This window comes from Strongylocentrotus purpuratus, unplaced genomic scaffold, assembly GCF_000002235.5.
Source record: "Strongylocentrotus purpuratus isolate Spur 01 unplaced genomic scaffold, Spur_5.0 spur5_scaffold_9, whole genome shotgun sequence".
Classification (NCBI taxonomy): Eukaryota; Metazoa; Echinodermata; class Echinoidea; order Camarodonta; family Strongylocentrotidae; genus Strongylocentrotus; species Strongylocentrotus purpuratus.
This window is the reverse complement of record NW_022145615.1, coordinates 34,108,329-34,123,765: the sequence shown is the minus strand read 5'-3', so window position 1 is coordinate 34,123,765 and position 15,437 is coordinate 34,108,329. Positions and strand designations below refer to the sequence as shown.

General features: G+C 35.9%; 1 protein-coding gene across 1 annotated transcript; it reads left to right on the top strand.

The window, feature by feature from the left end:
* Nucleotides 1-13,285: 13,285 nt before the first annotated feature.
* On the top strand, nt 13,286-14,731 carry LOC115920724 (chondroitin sulfate synthase 1-like). Its single transcript, XM_030977244.1, has one exon. It carries the CDS (start codon nt 13,512-13,514, stop codon nt 14,376-14,378), a length of 867 nt encoding a protein of 288 aa, XP_030833104.1. The 5' UTR covers nt 13,286-13,511; the 3' UTR covers nt 14,379-14,731.
* The last annotated feature ends 706 nt before the right edge of the window (nt 14,732-15,437 follow it).

Below are 15,437 nucleotides of genomic sequence, written 5' to 3'. Positions count from 1 at the left end.
CACAGAAGGATGTATATGGGACTACGCGATATTTATCCAGGCTGGATTGATATGATAATTTACCAAACATATCAATTAGTAGGTGGTTTCCTGGCAAAATTTGTATCACTTATTAGTCAAAACATATTCTTTCACATGATTAGTTATAAGAGCTTCCATTTCATTTTTTGAGAGGGGGGCATTTCCAAAACTGGTCTATACCTTTAAATAGTAGTCCATCTTCTTGCAATAGTATAAACAAATCTGTGCAGAAAGACCACCCAAGGGGAAACTAAGCAGTCTTTGTAGGCAGGTACTGTTTCTACATGATTGCAGGTTCTCCTTTATACATATTCCAATAAGGAACACTATGTCGAGGGAAAGAAAAGGTGTGGACTCTTGTCGACAGGTGTCCTTTCTGAACAGGCAGTTGCTAAATCAGGTTTCACTTTATCTGAAAAGTGCATTGAGATTAAATAGAAAATGAGTGAGTGTGTGAAATGCTTGACTGCATGAGAGTGAACACAAACCCTGATTGTAGGGACTTATTTATTATTTGAAGAGAATTTTGCCATGTATGGGAGTGACATATTTGCTCTACATAGCACAACTACCCTGTTAGATATCAATTAAAGTGCGAATTTGGAAAGAGTGTAATGTTGGGATTAGGGAGATGTTTGTTTTCATATCCCTGATGTGATTTACAACATGGCCGTCCGTCGAGATGTGATACTCAGCTAAATATGTTTCTTGGTTGGAGGGCAGAAAAATTCCCTTTACAAATTTACTGATCCCTTGGAATATAGAATTAAGGAACATTTAAAACAGAAAAATCAAAGAAAGTCTGATGAAGATGTACAATATACCTTATTTGTATTTAGATAGACAAAAAGAATCATGTACCAAATATGCGACGTTGGACAACACTGTTTTATTTTTATAACACATTTAAGGAAAGAAATACATTTGCACTTCTACGGACTTGAACATTTTAATGAAATTCACATTACAATCCGTCATTGGAAAGCAACAATTTAGGAGCGGGAAGGGGTGGAAATGGTGGAAATTCGTCCATAATTGTGATGCATGGAATAGAGAGATAGAAGATAAATTTTTAGCATAATCAATAGCATAACGTATATACCGTCGGCCGAAACCATTTATGGCAGAAATATATGTTTTAACCACTATGGAAACTCCAAAGACTGTATTCCAAATTTAAAATACCGAAAAGCCTAAATGCCAGAGAATTTTTTTGTATTTAGCTTAGAAATCAAGACCCCCCCCCCCCCTTCCTCCGTATTATTTTGTTTCCCCCAGGGTAGTCCCTTTACCTAGATGGAGACCACAACACATCCACCTTTTGTTCTTTTTCTTCTGTTTGATTGAACTTGGCTGTTGATCCGTAAGGGCTTGAGAATAAAATAGTTTGTGATATTTAGAAGGAAGAAAGAAAACTTTGGAAAGGGTTTAAATAAGCATTTCTTTCCTTCTCGCCATCCAAAGTTATCTCTAGGACTTGGATTGTTTAAATCGAATATGGGAGACTCGTCTATCACTCATAATTTCATTGTAAAAGTTCTATACCGACGATCATTATGCGGGTCATTATGACTGTCGTTTCCCGATAAAGCCCTATGGAGTATATGGGCGAAATATTTTTGATATTTTCTGTATTGAAGGTACGCGATTACGTAATCTCAGCCCGATCAGTTGGTATATTGGTAATTACTGAAAATGAGGAGGCTCATCATCAAGTTTTATAAACTAGAAATTATATTGGAACACGGAAACGGAAGATAATTCATATTTCGATTTCAGCAATACCAAGTATAGAAAAATCTCGACACAATGAGCTAAAAAAATACTCTGACTGTGAAGTGGTATTCTCCGCTGGGCCTCTGTGAGCCTATTTTGAAAAATGAGCGATAGTATATAATTATGCGCTACTTTCTTCGCATGAAGCATAATAATCTTAATTAATCCCTCAGATAGGACATGAAACGGGCTGTATGGAGCTCAGTTGTAAGCATGGGTTAAACTTGATTTCACAACACTGGCTAAACAAACTATATAACAAAATGAAATTTGATATGGGAGTATTATTTATCCATCTCGCATTCGTGTTTATGGTGACAATGTGAGACCTGTAACCAACTAGATCGGGGGTTGTGGAAAATACTTTGTTCTCTTGAAGAAGAGGTTTTCTTGATCTTTATAGGAAGCAGGCGCTAAACATGAATATGTTCCAAGTGAGAGATAAAAGCGAGATTGAGGCTGAGATCACTGATGTAGCGTAAAGTGCGTCAGTGATATGCGCCGTCTGATGCTCCATGCGAGAGTGGTGTCCTCATAATGATTGCTAAAAGGACAGTGCATCCGTTTCGATCTAGTTCTGGCGTATGGGCGTAATATTGCCTGCACAAGGCTTGACATACACGTTTCGCTGCATCTTTACAGACCAGAAAACCTCAATTCATTAACGCAACCGATATGAGACATTGCTTTGGTCATTGTTCAAATAGTTGATATTTGTAATTGAGATTACATAATTTGTTGCATATGCGACTACTTCAGCGACTGTCGCGGTCTTTGACACCTCGTGTTTTAATGAAAAGTGAACAATATATCAAATTCACTGGCGCATCAGGGGCGGATCTAGCTTTTTGCTAAGGGGGGGGGTTGACCAAAATAATGACGATGCGGAGCATCGTCCACGAGCCGCGAAGCGGCGAGCCGATTTTTTTTGGGGTGTTTATTTGAACCCCGTAAGTGATGTTTTCCTGGCATCTATTAACACAATGGAGACCATAAAAAGCAGTGCATGATAACGTCTTTTTAAATCAAGTAACAGTTAAATACACAGTTATATCCAGAGTTATCATGTGTTTGGTTAAGTTACCTGATGAGTTGAATATCTTCTCACAATATTTGCACTTGAAAGGGTTTCTCTCCAACGTGCGTTCTTTTTTCTTTCTTTTTTTCTTTCTTTTTTTCTTTTTTTTTCCTTTTTTTTTCCTTTTTTTTTTTTTGGGGCCGCCCAAGGGGGGGGTTGCAACCCCCCCAACCCCCCCCCCCCTGGATCCGCCACTGCGCATGCACTAATTTATTTCACAGAATCGTTTGGATGGGTGTTGTACAACGAGCATAATTTATGAGTTTCATTTTTGGCATGGCCGTAAAGCGAAGTTCAGAATGGAAATAGGTAACAATACGTCAAAAATTGGCGCGTGCACTATGAGACTTGTCAACTCCGGTTGTTTGCAACGAGCATAAAACATGGGTTTCATTTTAATCGTGACCGTATTGTCTTCCAAAAGCCATTTTAAAAACTAATTAAAAAATGTAAGAGGTGTAATACAAACAAGTATCCATTTATCCTGGTTTATTTTGTAGTAAATCATGAGAGCTTACTTACAAGCATTTATGCTTTCTTTAGCAGTCGGGTAATAGCAACCACCACCACCAACTTCTCGCCCGCTCGTCGGGCATATATTTTTATAGAACTCCTGTAAAAGGTATCATATAATATAAAGACGATTGCAACTACATGTATTTTCGAAAAGTGAACTCAAGGGCAGCTTAAATATATTATGTATGCCGTGTAGAAATCATGTTCGGGTTACGTAATACCTCATTGTCATCTTCGCACATTTCAATAGTAGACACACAAGGCTATTGAAATTGCCTTGGGTCAATTTTTGTGTAAAGTAGTGCAATCGTAATACATAACATCGCTGCATCTTGCCATTATTTCACAAGGGATTAGTCTTTTAAATTTTAAACCAATTTTCGGGACGGAAAGCAGTTTAAATATAAAACAAATCTTTAAAATGTGAATAATTCGACGAACTTCTTATATACTCATAATATATACTTGCCTATATCTTATGAAAGGAAGTATTAACCATTGGGTCATATGATATTGTATCTTCTGGTATATCTTTTTTACAGAGCCACACTTATTCTTACCGTAATGATCTTTAATGATGGTAGGCCTACCATAATTGTTTTATTTTTATGAAAGTGATCGAATAAGTTTTTTTTTAAATCCACCTATTTGATAGATATTTCGTCACCCCAAGGGGGAAAAAACTGTAAAATAGTATAATGTGGTATTACCCAGATAAGTTGGAAATTTATTTCAGATTTTTTCAATGTGATCACGGTGATATTCTGACTCTGTATGGATTTTAATTGTTTCAATCATGTACCTTACTTTTTCTCTCTATATAATTATGTCTTTTACCTTTTATCATCAGTGACTCCACATATTCTATGTACTTTATGTATCTCATGTGATATTTCATTTGAGGTATTATGTGCAAATATAATGTTCACCCCCCAATAACCCCCCCCCCCTTTTCTCTCTCTCTCTCTCTCTCTCTCTCTCTCGGATTGATATTACTTGTATTGTAGCATATTTATCTTCTCTCTAAGCCTATATTGCATTGTTCATGTTTTATATACTGTTATTTTTTAGTGTAAAATACAATAATTTTGAACCCAAAGTATTTGAATTTGACTTTCAAGGTGTTGAAAGAATAATTGTATCATAGTGTAAAGTATTTATACTGAAATATTTTTGTAATAAAAAGAATCGAACATCATTCGAATTGTATTGATGATTTTATTATTTTTTTGCGTGGTTTGTAAGAGTTTTTTTTTTTTTTTTTTGCGTATATGAAAATATGTGTATACTTTTAATTGGGTTTCAAGCTTCAAGTTTTATTTAAAATCCATTAAAAAAAAATTTTTTAAATTATGAAAGTATAAGATACAGATCTTATCCAATATAGAAAACAGAGAACACCCACAAAATTGAAACATCTACAACACCGGAATTATACAAAGTTAATCAATAAAAATGAATTGGGGAAACTGCAAATAAAACCGTAAGGTCCTGTCGAGGCAGTCATGTAAAAATACATACAAGTTCCAACAATAATTGTCTTTAAAAGATATAACAATGATAAAAAAATAATAGTGGAGTGATTATGTAAAATTGTGTGAACAATAACTGCATCTAAGATATTATTTTCAACGAGTTCCCGAATTCGGTAACTTATTGAGATCGAAAAAGTGATAACAGCCATGCTTAAAAATAAATGTAAAAATTCTTTCTACAAAAGTTAAAGTTCTGTTTATAATTTATCTTTTGAAAAGAAAATACATGTGTTAACAACGAATCGAAGTGGGGAGGTAATGGGAACGAATCACGAAGCGCCGCCCGAAACATGTATTTAGAAAGCGACAATCATTTGGGTAAAGCAATACAAACATAATACTTTAGTATAGTATGAATTCAATTTCATTTGATAGCAATATGATCTGATGACAGGTATGGGTGAAAGGTCGTTATATAGATAAGATAGACAAAATTAATTAAGAGGGGGCTAGATGCTATATTAAGGAAGAGAGGTAGGTTCAGATTATAAAAGCAAAATAATATTAACACTTTGGAGACGACGGGCTTCTACAGAAGCCGAGATAATATATCCCTATAATAATGTTGACAAAATTTTCGAGCTTATTATTAGCTATTATGTGCTAAAGATCTTTGAAGTATTATTTAGATATATTCATTCATCTCATCTATTAAAAAAATAATATAGTTACGTAGAAAAAAATCGAGAAAAAGTGATATCATTTCAACTTTACTCTAAGTTAGTGTTCGGATCGAAAAAAGGCTCCGAAATACCCGTGCAGCTGGAGACGGACGCGTACGCGCGCGTCCGTTCTATAATCTTGCCAGAATTCTTGCTTGACGCTACTTCCAAGTTCCATGCACCCTTCTGCATTTCAGATATTAGTAAATACGGGTCGTATTATCAAGCGCGTAGCCAGGATTTCATTTCAGGGGGGGGGGCGGTAGTGAGCACGCGAAGCGGGCGAATCACTTAAAGAGCGCGCGAAGCGCGCTTCCTATAGGGGGATGGGTGCAGGGAGGAATTCGTTGTACCTTTCTCGACTCATAATCCTTGTCTGAATTCAGTCCGCCCCTCCTGCGCATAGCGCGGAAGCTTTGAAAGAAGACGATTCGTTGTACCTTTCTCAACTCTTAATCCTTATCTGTATTCAGTCCCCCTCCCGCAAGCTTTGAAGTTTCATTATATTATTAGAGAAAGAAGACGACTCGAAGTACCGTTCTCGACTCTTAATCCTTGTCTGAATTAATTCAGTCCCCCCCCCCCCCTCCTCCCTCCTCCTGCGCGAAGCGCGGAAGCTTTGACGTATTATTAAACAAAGAAGACGATTCGTTGTACCTTTCCCGACCCTTAATACTTATTTGTATTTAGTGCCCCTCTTTCGAAGCGCGGAAGCTTTGACGTTTCATTAAATTATTAGAGAAAGAAGACGATTCGTTGTTCCGTTCTCGACTCTTAATCCTTGATTTGAACTCAGTTTCCCCCTATCCGCGCGAAGCGCGGAAGCTTTGACGTTTTATTAAACTATTAGAGAAAGGAGACGATTCTCGACTCCTTTTCCATTTTTCTTCCTTCGTCCTCTTAATTTTTTTCTTCTCTTTCTCTCTATTTTTTTGGGGGGGGGGGGCCACCGCCCCCACCGCCCCCTGGCTACGCGCCTGCGTATTATCAGTTCGATTTCGACCCTGATTACTTATTTATATTTATCTACCCTACCAGTGCGGCATTTTTTCATCATAATACTAATCTAAGCCTTATCGATTTAGTGTATTTACATGACAATACGCTTTTCATTTTTTTAAACTTGACCAATTTAGCGAATCATTCATGTAAGGACCTCTTTTATGAAAGGCTTATCCCCACCCTAAGAGGAACGAAAGAATGTAAAGAAGTATCTACTCTGGAAGATTACCGTTTAGAAAGAAGAGGATGTAGGCCTAAACGTAGGTCAATAGGTCAATATACATGACCATACAAACAACCACTCTAACTTATATACCTTTACGAGGGCATGTAACCATTTTAGAGCAGGTTTGAGTAAAATATCTTGATCAACCTAAGGCCGGTCTTGGTTTGAGCGGGCATATGAAATGTTCAAATGTTATGTTCTGAAAAACGACCCCTTACTCTTCCTCTCTCTCCCCACGGAAATGGAATATCACTATTGTCTTGAGCAACTCCGGCGGTATAGCCACGAATATGAGACTTTCCCTGGGCAAAGATGCTACCATTGTTGAAGAAAAAATGCAAGGCAACATAAAAACAAGTTTTCTGGCAATGAAGAAAAGCGATTGCAAGATGAAGAAAACAATGTTTATTATCATTACTATTTGATTACAATATTGTAAGCATCATCACCATCATCATCATGTATACATGTACATGCCATCTACAGAACTGATCATGAAACGAGGATTATCAAAGTTTTATTGACACGATAGGTTGAACGAGAACACAGATGGAAACGAAGACAAATAAATTGAATTCTCACGTTGTTTGCACTTCTTTCTTGATTGATTATAATGAATAACTATATTTTCAATATCATTTATTTTTGAATACATAAAAGACTAACAAGACAACGGCGATTAACTCCTTATTAGCCACACCCTTTCAACAACAAAAAAAACAACAACAACGCGATGCGGAAATATAACACAATGAAGCACAATTCCAATTTCACGAAATTCCTGACGAATTCAGAGAGGTAGGGGGTGGGAGGGAGACAGAGAGAGTGACATACAGACATAGACAGATAGAGATAGATAAATAGATGGCATAAAAAGAGAGAGAGAGAGAGAGATAATTGTGATGAATTATGATTTTGTTCTAATCTCTGTCATTGATTTAGCTTTTTCTATTACAAACAAAACAAATCAAATATGCATACAAAAATTCAATAAATATTTTATTGACACAGCAACCTCATATCAAAATAGGGTTCTAAGAGATGTATATAGATAGAGAAAAAATAAACAAAATTAAGCGGGAGGCAAAATCTAAAACAAAATTAATATTTCAAATTAATGAGAAACGAAGTCGAAAGCATTCAAAGTAAATATTATTTTCGTTTTCGAGAAAAAAACAATGTTCATCTCAAAATTCATTTCCCAAATAGTCCTATATTTGATTTGCACATTTTAAAAAAAGGCATCTAGTGTACATCATGGCATAATGTTGGTCAGAATATAGTTACAAAATGTGTCGAAAACCCATGTAAAACGAAGACTTAGGCCTTTTCCTCTTCTTCCTTCTCCTCCTTTTCTTCTTCTCCTTCTTCTTTTTCTTCTTGTACTTAATATCATTTCTATCATCAGTTTAATGTTGTTATTATTATTATCTTTAATAAGTAGTTCTTTTAATTTTCTTATCTGTCTGTAAATATTACTATTTTAACTTATTAATTTTATACATGTCTGTAAGGGACCCCACTGGAAATAAGCTCTCGAGCTTTCGTGGGTTATCCTGTTCAAGCTGACTTTTTTTTATCTGTTATTATTGTATATTGTTGTATGTTGGAAGCTTGTCGAATAAAAATCAATCAATCAATCAATCAATCGGCCGAGCTTTAGCAGACGACAATCATTGACAATGGGGAAATGAATGGAGGTATCGACCAATCTGCGCGTGCGGCGGTGCTTACGCAATTTGTATTGTGAGTGTATTGAAAAGGAAAGTTCAAGTTCAAGTTATTCAAACCAAATCAAACATAAACAATGGTACAAGATATAAAGATATGAAGCTTCAGAAAAATAAGACGGCAATTCCCCTAAAAAATAAAAGACCTTATTTTTCGTATTGATAAACAAAACTTATATTTTTAGAAAGGAAAAAGTCTGATCTTTAATTTTTACATTTACTAAAAATCACTAAAATGTCTAAATGAGGCGCAATGAGCAATAAAAGTAGAAAGCACCACCAAATTTTCCATTACTGGCGATGTAACCGAATTCGCTCCGTCACAGGGAAACAAAAAAAAAATCACCGTGCGCGGTCTCGCTCTCAAAGGGTTAAGCATTAAACTCTCTCTCTCTATATATCTCTCTCTCTCTCTCTCTCTCTCTCTCTCTCTCTCTCTCTCTCTCTCTCCCTCTCTCTTCCCCTCTCTCCACAATACCGCACATTTGCGTGATTTTTATTTACTCTTCTTTGATAATTATCTTTCTAAACAAGATATCGGAACTTAGAATTCTTTTTAAAAGAAAAAGGCTGTCTATTATTGCTTTCACTGAAACATGGTTAAACAATTCCATAAATGATGAAGAAATTGAAATAGACGGATATAAAATCATACGCCATGATCGATCCTCTGGCTCTGGAGGTGGTGTATGTTTCTATATCAAAAATGATATTGCATTTAATATTATGGATGCTATAAGTACTGGAGATACGGAATCCCTGTGGATAAATTTGCTTATACCAAGATCAAAACCAATTGTTGTTGGCGTTCTGTATCGACCTCCGAAAAACAATTTGTTTATCGAGAAATTGTCCAATATTCTTGATACATTAAAGAAGGATGACGAAATAATTCTTTTAGGAGACATGAATATTTGTCTTCTTCGCAAATCGCCACTGGCTAAAAAATATATTGACTTGTTGAGTCTTCATGGGTTTAGTCAACTCATTAAAGAGGCAACACGCGTTACACCTACATGTTCTTCTCTATTGGATCATGTTGGTTGTACCAAAGAAAATAAAAATAAAATAAGTCAAAGTGGTGTCATTGATCTAGGTATTAGCGACCATTATTTTACTTTCTGTACACGGAAAAATGTTAGACTGGCTATAGGTCATCACAGGACTAATGATATCAGATCCATGAAAAAATATACAGAAGAGTCTTTCAATCTTCAACTATCTGTTGTTGATTGGTCACGAATAACTGACTGTACAGATGTAAATGAGGCATGGTCAATATTTCAACATGTTTTTATCTCAAATTTGAATATGATAGCGCCACTGAAACGGATAAGAATAAGACAAAGATCAGAAACTTGGGTGACTAAAGATATTCTTTCCCTAATTCAAGAGAGAAATATAGTATACAAAAAATGGAGGAAAAGAGCAAAAGATGAGAAGCTCTATAAAAGATACAGAGTATTAAGAAATATGGTCCAAAGAGAGGTGAAAAAGGCTAAACTCGTTTACTTACAAAACAAGATAGAAGAAAATAAACAAGATTCGAAAAAACTTTGGCAGAATCTAAAAAGCTTAGGATTGAAAAATAAGAAGCGAAAAGAACAAGAATCTGTCATTAAAATTGATGGGGAATTATGTCATGATAAGATGGCCATCGCTGATGAATTCAATTCTCATTTCACAAATGTGGCTGCCAAATTAGTAGACAAAACTCCCCCCTTCCAAAGACTTTTTCAGCGCAGACAATGATTGTATTCGTGACTTTTACGAAAGAAAAGGTGTACGTGAAAACAGCTTCGAGTTATTACCAATCAGTGAACAATTTGTTTTCAAAGAGTTACGTAAGTTGAATGTATCAAAAAGTACTGGGTTAGACTTGATTCCAGCTAAATTTCTAAAAGATGGTGCGAAGGTTTTATTTAAGCCTCTAAGTTACTTAATGAACCTATCTATCTTGACGAGTACTTTTCCAGAGGATATGAAAATAGCAAAAGTGACTCCACTTTATAAAAAGAAAGATAAAACTGATGTTAGCAACTATAGACCTATTAGTGTTTTAAGCGTAGCATCAAAGATTCTAGAAAAATCGGTCTGTGTTCAAATTGAAAGATACTTCAAAGAAAATGATATAATTTATGAATTTCAATCTGGTTTTCGACATGATTATTCGACTGAAACATGTCTAATTCATTTGACTGATTATTTGAGGAGAGAAACTTCCCAAGGGCGCTTTGTTGGTATGGTGCTCCTTGATCTGCAAAAAGCTTTTGATACAGTTAATCATTGCGTCTTATTGAAGAAGTTACAACTAATGGGTTTTGATAAGGCAAGTTTAGATTGGTTTAGATCCTACTTATCTAATCGGCACCAAGTAGTGGCCATTCATGATATTCGTTCCAAACTAATGCCTATAACTTGCGGTGTTCCTCAGGGAAGCATTTTAGGCCCAATTCTATTTTCAAGTTATATAAATGATATGTGTATTTGTATAAAAGACTTCAAACTATTATTGTACGCAGATGACAGCGTACTACTCTATTCAAATCCTGATCCTAAATATATTGAGGAAAAGCTCAGTGAACAGCTGTCTACGTGTGTCGATTGGATGACTGATAATAAGCTTTCTTTACACTTGGGAAAAACAGAAAGCATTTTATTTTGTTCTAAAAGTAGTTCTAAAAAGTCATTTGAATTTAAAGTGACACACAATAATCAAGCAATCAAGAGAAAAGAGTCTGTGAAGTATTTAGGCATTCAGTTGGCTAGCGCAATTTCATTTTCATCTTTAGTAGAATCAGTTGTAAAAAAAGCAAATTCTCGTCTGAAATTTTTGTACAGATATCACAGTTGTATGGATTTAAAAGCAAGACGTACACTCTGTTTTGCTCTTATTCAATGTTTATTTGACTATGCTAACCCTGCATGGTATAGTAACATAAACAAGTCAGATCAAAATAAGTTGAAGATTATACAGAACAAAATGGTGAGATTTATCAACTGTTCTGGTCCAAGAACTCATGTTGGCTACAGCGAACTTTCTAAAGCTGGTTTTCTTGAAGTCGACCAAAGATCAAAACAACTCGTATCGCATCATGTGCATAAAATATATCATACTAGGTCGAATCATTATATTCGATCCAACTTCGATCTTGTTACTGACGTACATGATTATGATACAAGAAATAGACGATTCAACTTTAACTTACCTGAAAGAGTAGGTAGTATTGGAAATTCGTTTTATTACAATGCCATAAAACATTGGAATTCCCTTCCCAATGGTGTAAAAGAAATAGGAAACTATGATCATTTTAAGAGGAAATTAAAGGAATACCTAATACTTGACAGTCAGAGAAGAGAAGTGAATGACATGTTATATGATTGAAATTTTTATTCTTCTGTCGGTTCATACTTTTTCATGTTGTATATACTTATGTTTTCGTACGTTATAGAAATTCTACAAATTCATCATTACTTTCCTCTTCTTCCTTCTCCTCTTTTTCTTCTTCTCCTTCTTCTTTTTCTTCTTGTACTTAATATCATTTCTATCATCAGTTTAATGTTGTTATTATTATTATCTTAACAAGTAGTTCTTTTAATTTTCTTATCTGTCTGTACATATTACTATTTTAACTTATTAATTTTATACATGTCTGTAAGGGACCCCACTGGAAATAAGCTCTCGAGCTTTCGTGGGTTATCCTGTTCAAGCTGACTTTTTTTTTATCTGTTATTATTGTATATTGTTGTATGTTGGAAGCTTGTCGAATAAAAATCAATCAATCAATCAATCATTCGAGAGCACCCATCTACGCAGTAGTCAAGTTTGTGTTGACTGTAACATTATTATGAATAGCGCCATCTCTTACCTTTCTGGGATTTGCCAAGTTTTCCCTTTTTGCGTGCAATTAATAAATTAGGCCTGTGAAAGGAGGACGACTTTAAAGTATAGGCCTACAGATAACAAATAAGGCCTTGAGAATAATGAAATGAAATGTAAGGTATCTAAATTTCACTTCGACATCTTCGGTATGGCGATACTGACTTCGAGGGGAAGGAGGTGGGGAGGAGGTCCCCCCCCCCTCTTTCTTCTGTCATCACTGTAATCAACTTTCAATTTTCAGGAGAAAAAACAAGAGAAAGTTATTCTTACATTTCATTCGTTAATCCAGGGAGGTGTACAGTAGGCCGCATGTTGCGATTTTAAGCTTTCAAAAAATCAAATACCCCAGAAAGGTTGAAATGGGTTGGTCAAAGAAAAAGCACAAAGTTATTTGGGCCTACTTTGATGATGATGATAAATAATGTGCCTAATAAAACCTTAAACACAAGACATTTATTCTTCTCAGTTGCCCGAATGTAATGTCAATTAGACTGCAAATAGGTTTTGTTTTTGTCTTAATTTTCTTTTTTTTAAGCACTAAAAAAAAAATCGCCCATTTTATGAAATATCATGAATCATATTCAACTCGATCAAATCCTGCAAATAGCCTCTTTTTTGTTTTTCTTCAAAGCATTAAAAAAAAATCGCTCATTAATTATGAAATATTGAGAAACTTGACAAGTCAATGCGGACTTCCAAGCTTACTGAACCATGATCGTCATTATATTATTTTTTTAATAATTATTAAATTATGTCTGTTACACCACGCGAATGGCGAGTCTAATCGTCAATGGGCAGAGGCAGGGAGGCGGAGGCGAGAATTAATCACTTGGGAGCCTGTATTCAACTCGATCAATCCTTTTCAAGATACAAGTCAAGAGCTAGCTTGATACCAGTACATTGCATGCACATGCAACGTAGTATAAGTAGCGAGAGTTTGGTGACGTAAGCAGGCATGTTTCAACACTCTTGGTAAACATGGCGTTGCGCTTGGAGAGCCTCGGATATAATTGTTGGAGTTGATTACCGTTTTTGAAGTTATGATCATTCGTTACCCGTTGGAATATAGTGATATTTAGTAGATGACTTCTAGTAAAGTGTATGAAAGCAGTGGATTGCATCGGGTAGCCGATAGAGAACGTGGAACTTCGTTGTCAAAGTTGAGCAAAGTTGTTCCGAAAGCGATGGGGTCGAGCAGAAGTTCGGGGCCCCGTAAGTTGGCCAACGTGCTGGCGAGTTTGGTGATCGGGTTCGCCTTGGCTACCTGGCTCCGGATGGTGTGGGTCCCGGCGGGAAATTCGTGCAACTCACCAAACTTTCAAAGAAACGATCCATTTCTATCGACACCTGAACCGAATCACCCTTCGAAAAACCTGTTAATGGTCGGCGTTATGACGGCTGCCATTTTCTTAGAGACTCGAGCTGTGGCTGTGAACAGGACTTGGGCGCAGACGATTCCAGGGCAAGTTGCTTTTTTCTCGAGTGGGGCATCCAATGTCCCGCCAGAATGGAATCTTCCTGTCATAAGTTTACCTGGTGTAACAGATGCTTACCCACCTCAGAAAAAATCTTTCATGATGTTGAAATACATGCATGACAATTTTATAGACAAATACGAGTGGTTTATGCGAGCAGACGATGATGTGTACCTTCGAGGTGATCGCATGGAAACTTTCTTGCGATCGTTGAACAGCAGTCACACTTATTTCATAGGGCAAGCTGGGCGAGGGAAAGTGGAGGAGTTGGGGCTATTGCATTTGGAATCTGATGATAATTTCTGCATGGGAGGAACTGGGATGGTTTTCAGTCGTGCCACCCTCCGGAAAATGATACCTCATGTCAGCTACTGTCTAAAGAATTTGTGGAGCACTCACGAAGATGTCGAAGTCGGACGATGTATCAAGAAGTTTGCTGGCATTGATTGTACTTGGTCCTATGAGGTAAGATAGAAATTGATGACAATGATGATGATTGATGATGATGACAAAGATGATTAGGATGATGATCGGAGGAAGAAGAAGTGTGATGATGATGATGATATTACATTTTTAAAATTTTTTATTGTAAGCTTTCTTTTAATTAATTTCAGAAAAGTGTTCATTGAAAAATATTTTTGGTTAAAATGATATACCGGTAAACATAAATTTAGTATTAGCAAAATTGCACTGCCTCTTGATGTTTGAATAATGAATACCGGTAGACTATTGATTTGGAAAACTAGCGAACTGTTGGAGCAGAAGAGTTTGATAATCAAAGGGCAATCCAACCCCTGTAATTACTGAAAACAGAAAAATATGAGAAATAATATGGCGAAAGTTTGAAATAATCTATCTATCTCAGTATCTTCTCCCGGTTCGAGGGTTGATTGCAACATCTCTCCATTTCACTCTATCTTCTGCCATTCTGGTGCACTCTTGCAGTTTTAGTCCACTCCAGTTCTTGACATTCTCTTCCCAGTTGAAATAAATGGGACCAATAAATAAGAAAGTTTTGAATAGTTGAAATATGGCATCAGTAAGTCTTTGTAGGCTACTCTCAAATTGGCAGTTTGGTTAGTTTATTTTGACTGGTCGTGGGTAACTCTCCTGTTTGTTGTGTACTAAAATATCATTAATTTTTGTTTTTCTGTTAAGTGCCTTCATCCTTGGAGTGCTACTCAAAATATATTATGGATAGCATATTATTACAGGTCCTCTGGACCTGAGTTGTACACTAAAAAAAAAAAGTTTTTTGTTGTTGGTGTGTTGGAGCAAATGGGAAAGTTGTCTGCCACTACATCTCAGAGATATTACTGATTCAGCCAATTTGGAGTGCCCATACTTATAGTGATTACAACTTTTAAAAATTCATAACTTTCTCATTGTCCCATTTCATTCAAACTTTCACCAGTCTCTTTCTCTGATCGTTCTGCTTTCCTCTAGAGTAGTTTGCTGTAATGGTTAGATTTCTCTTGACAAAGTTGTCTCTGAATCTGATTTTGATGAACAACTGCAAGAATGACATACAAA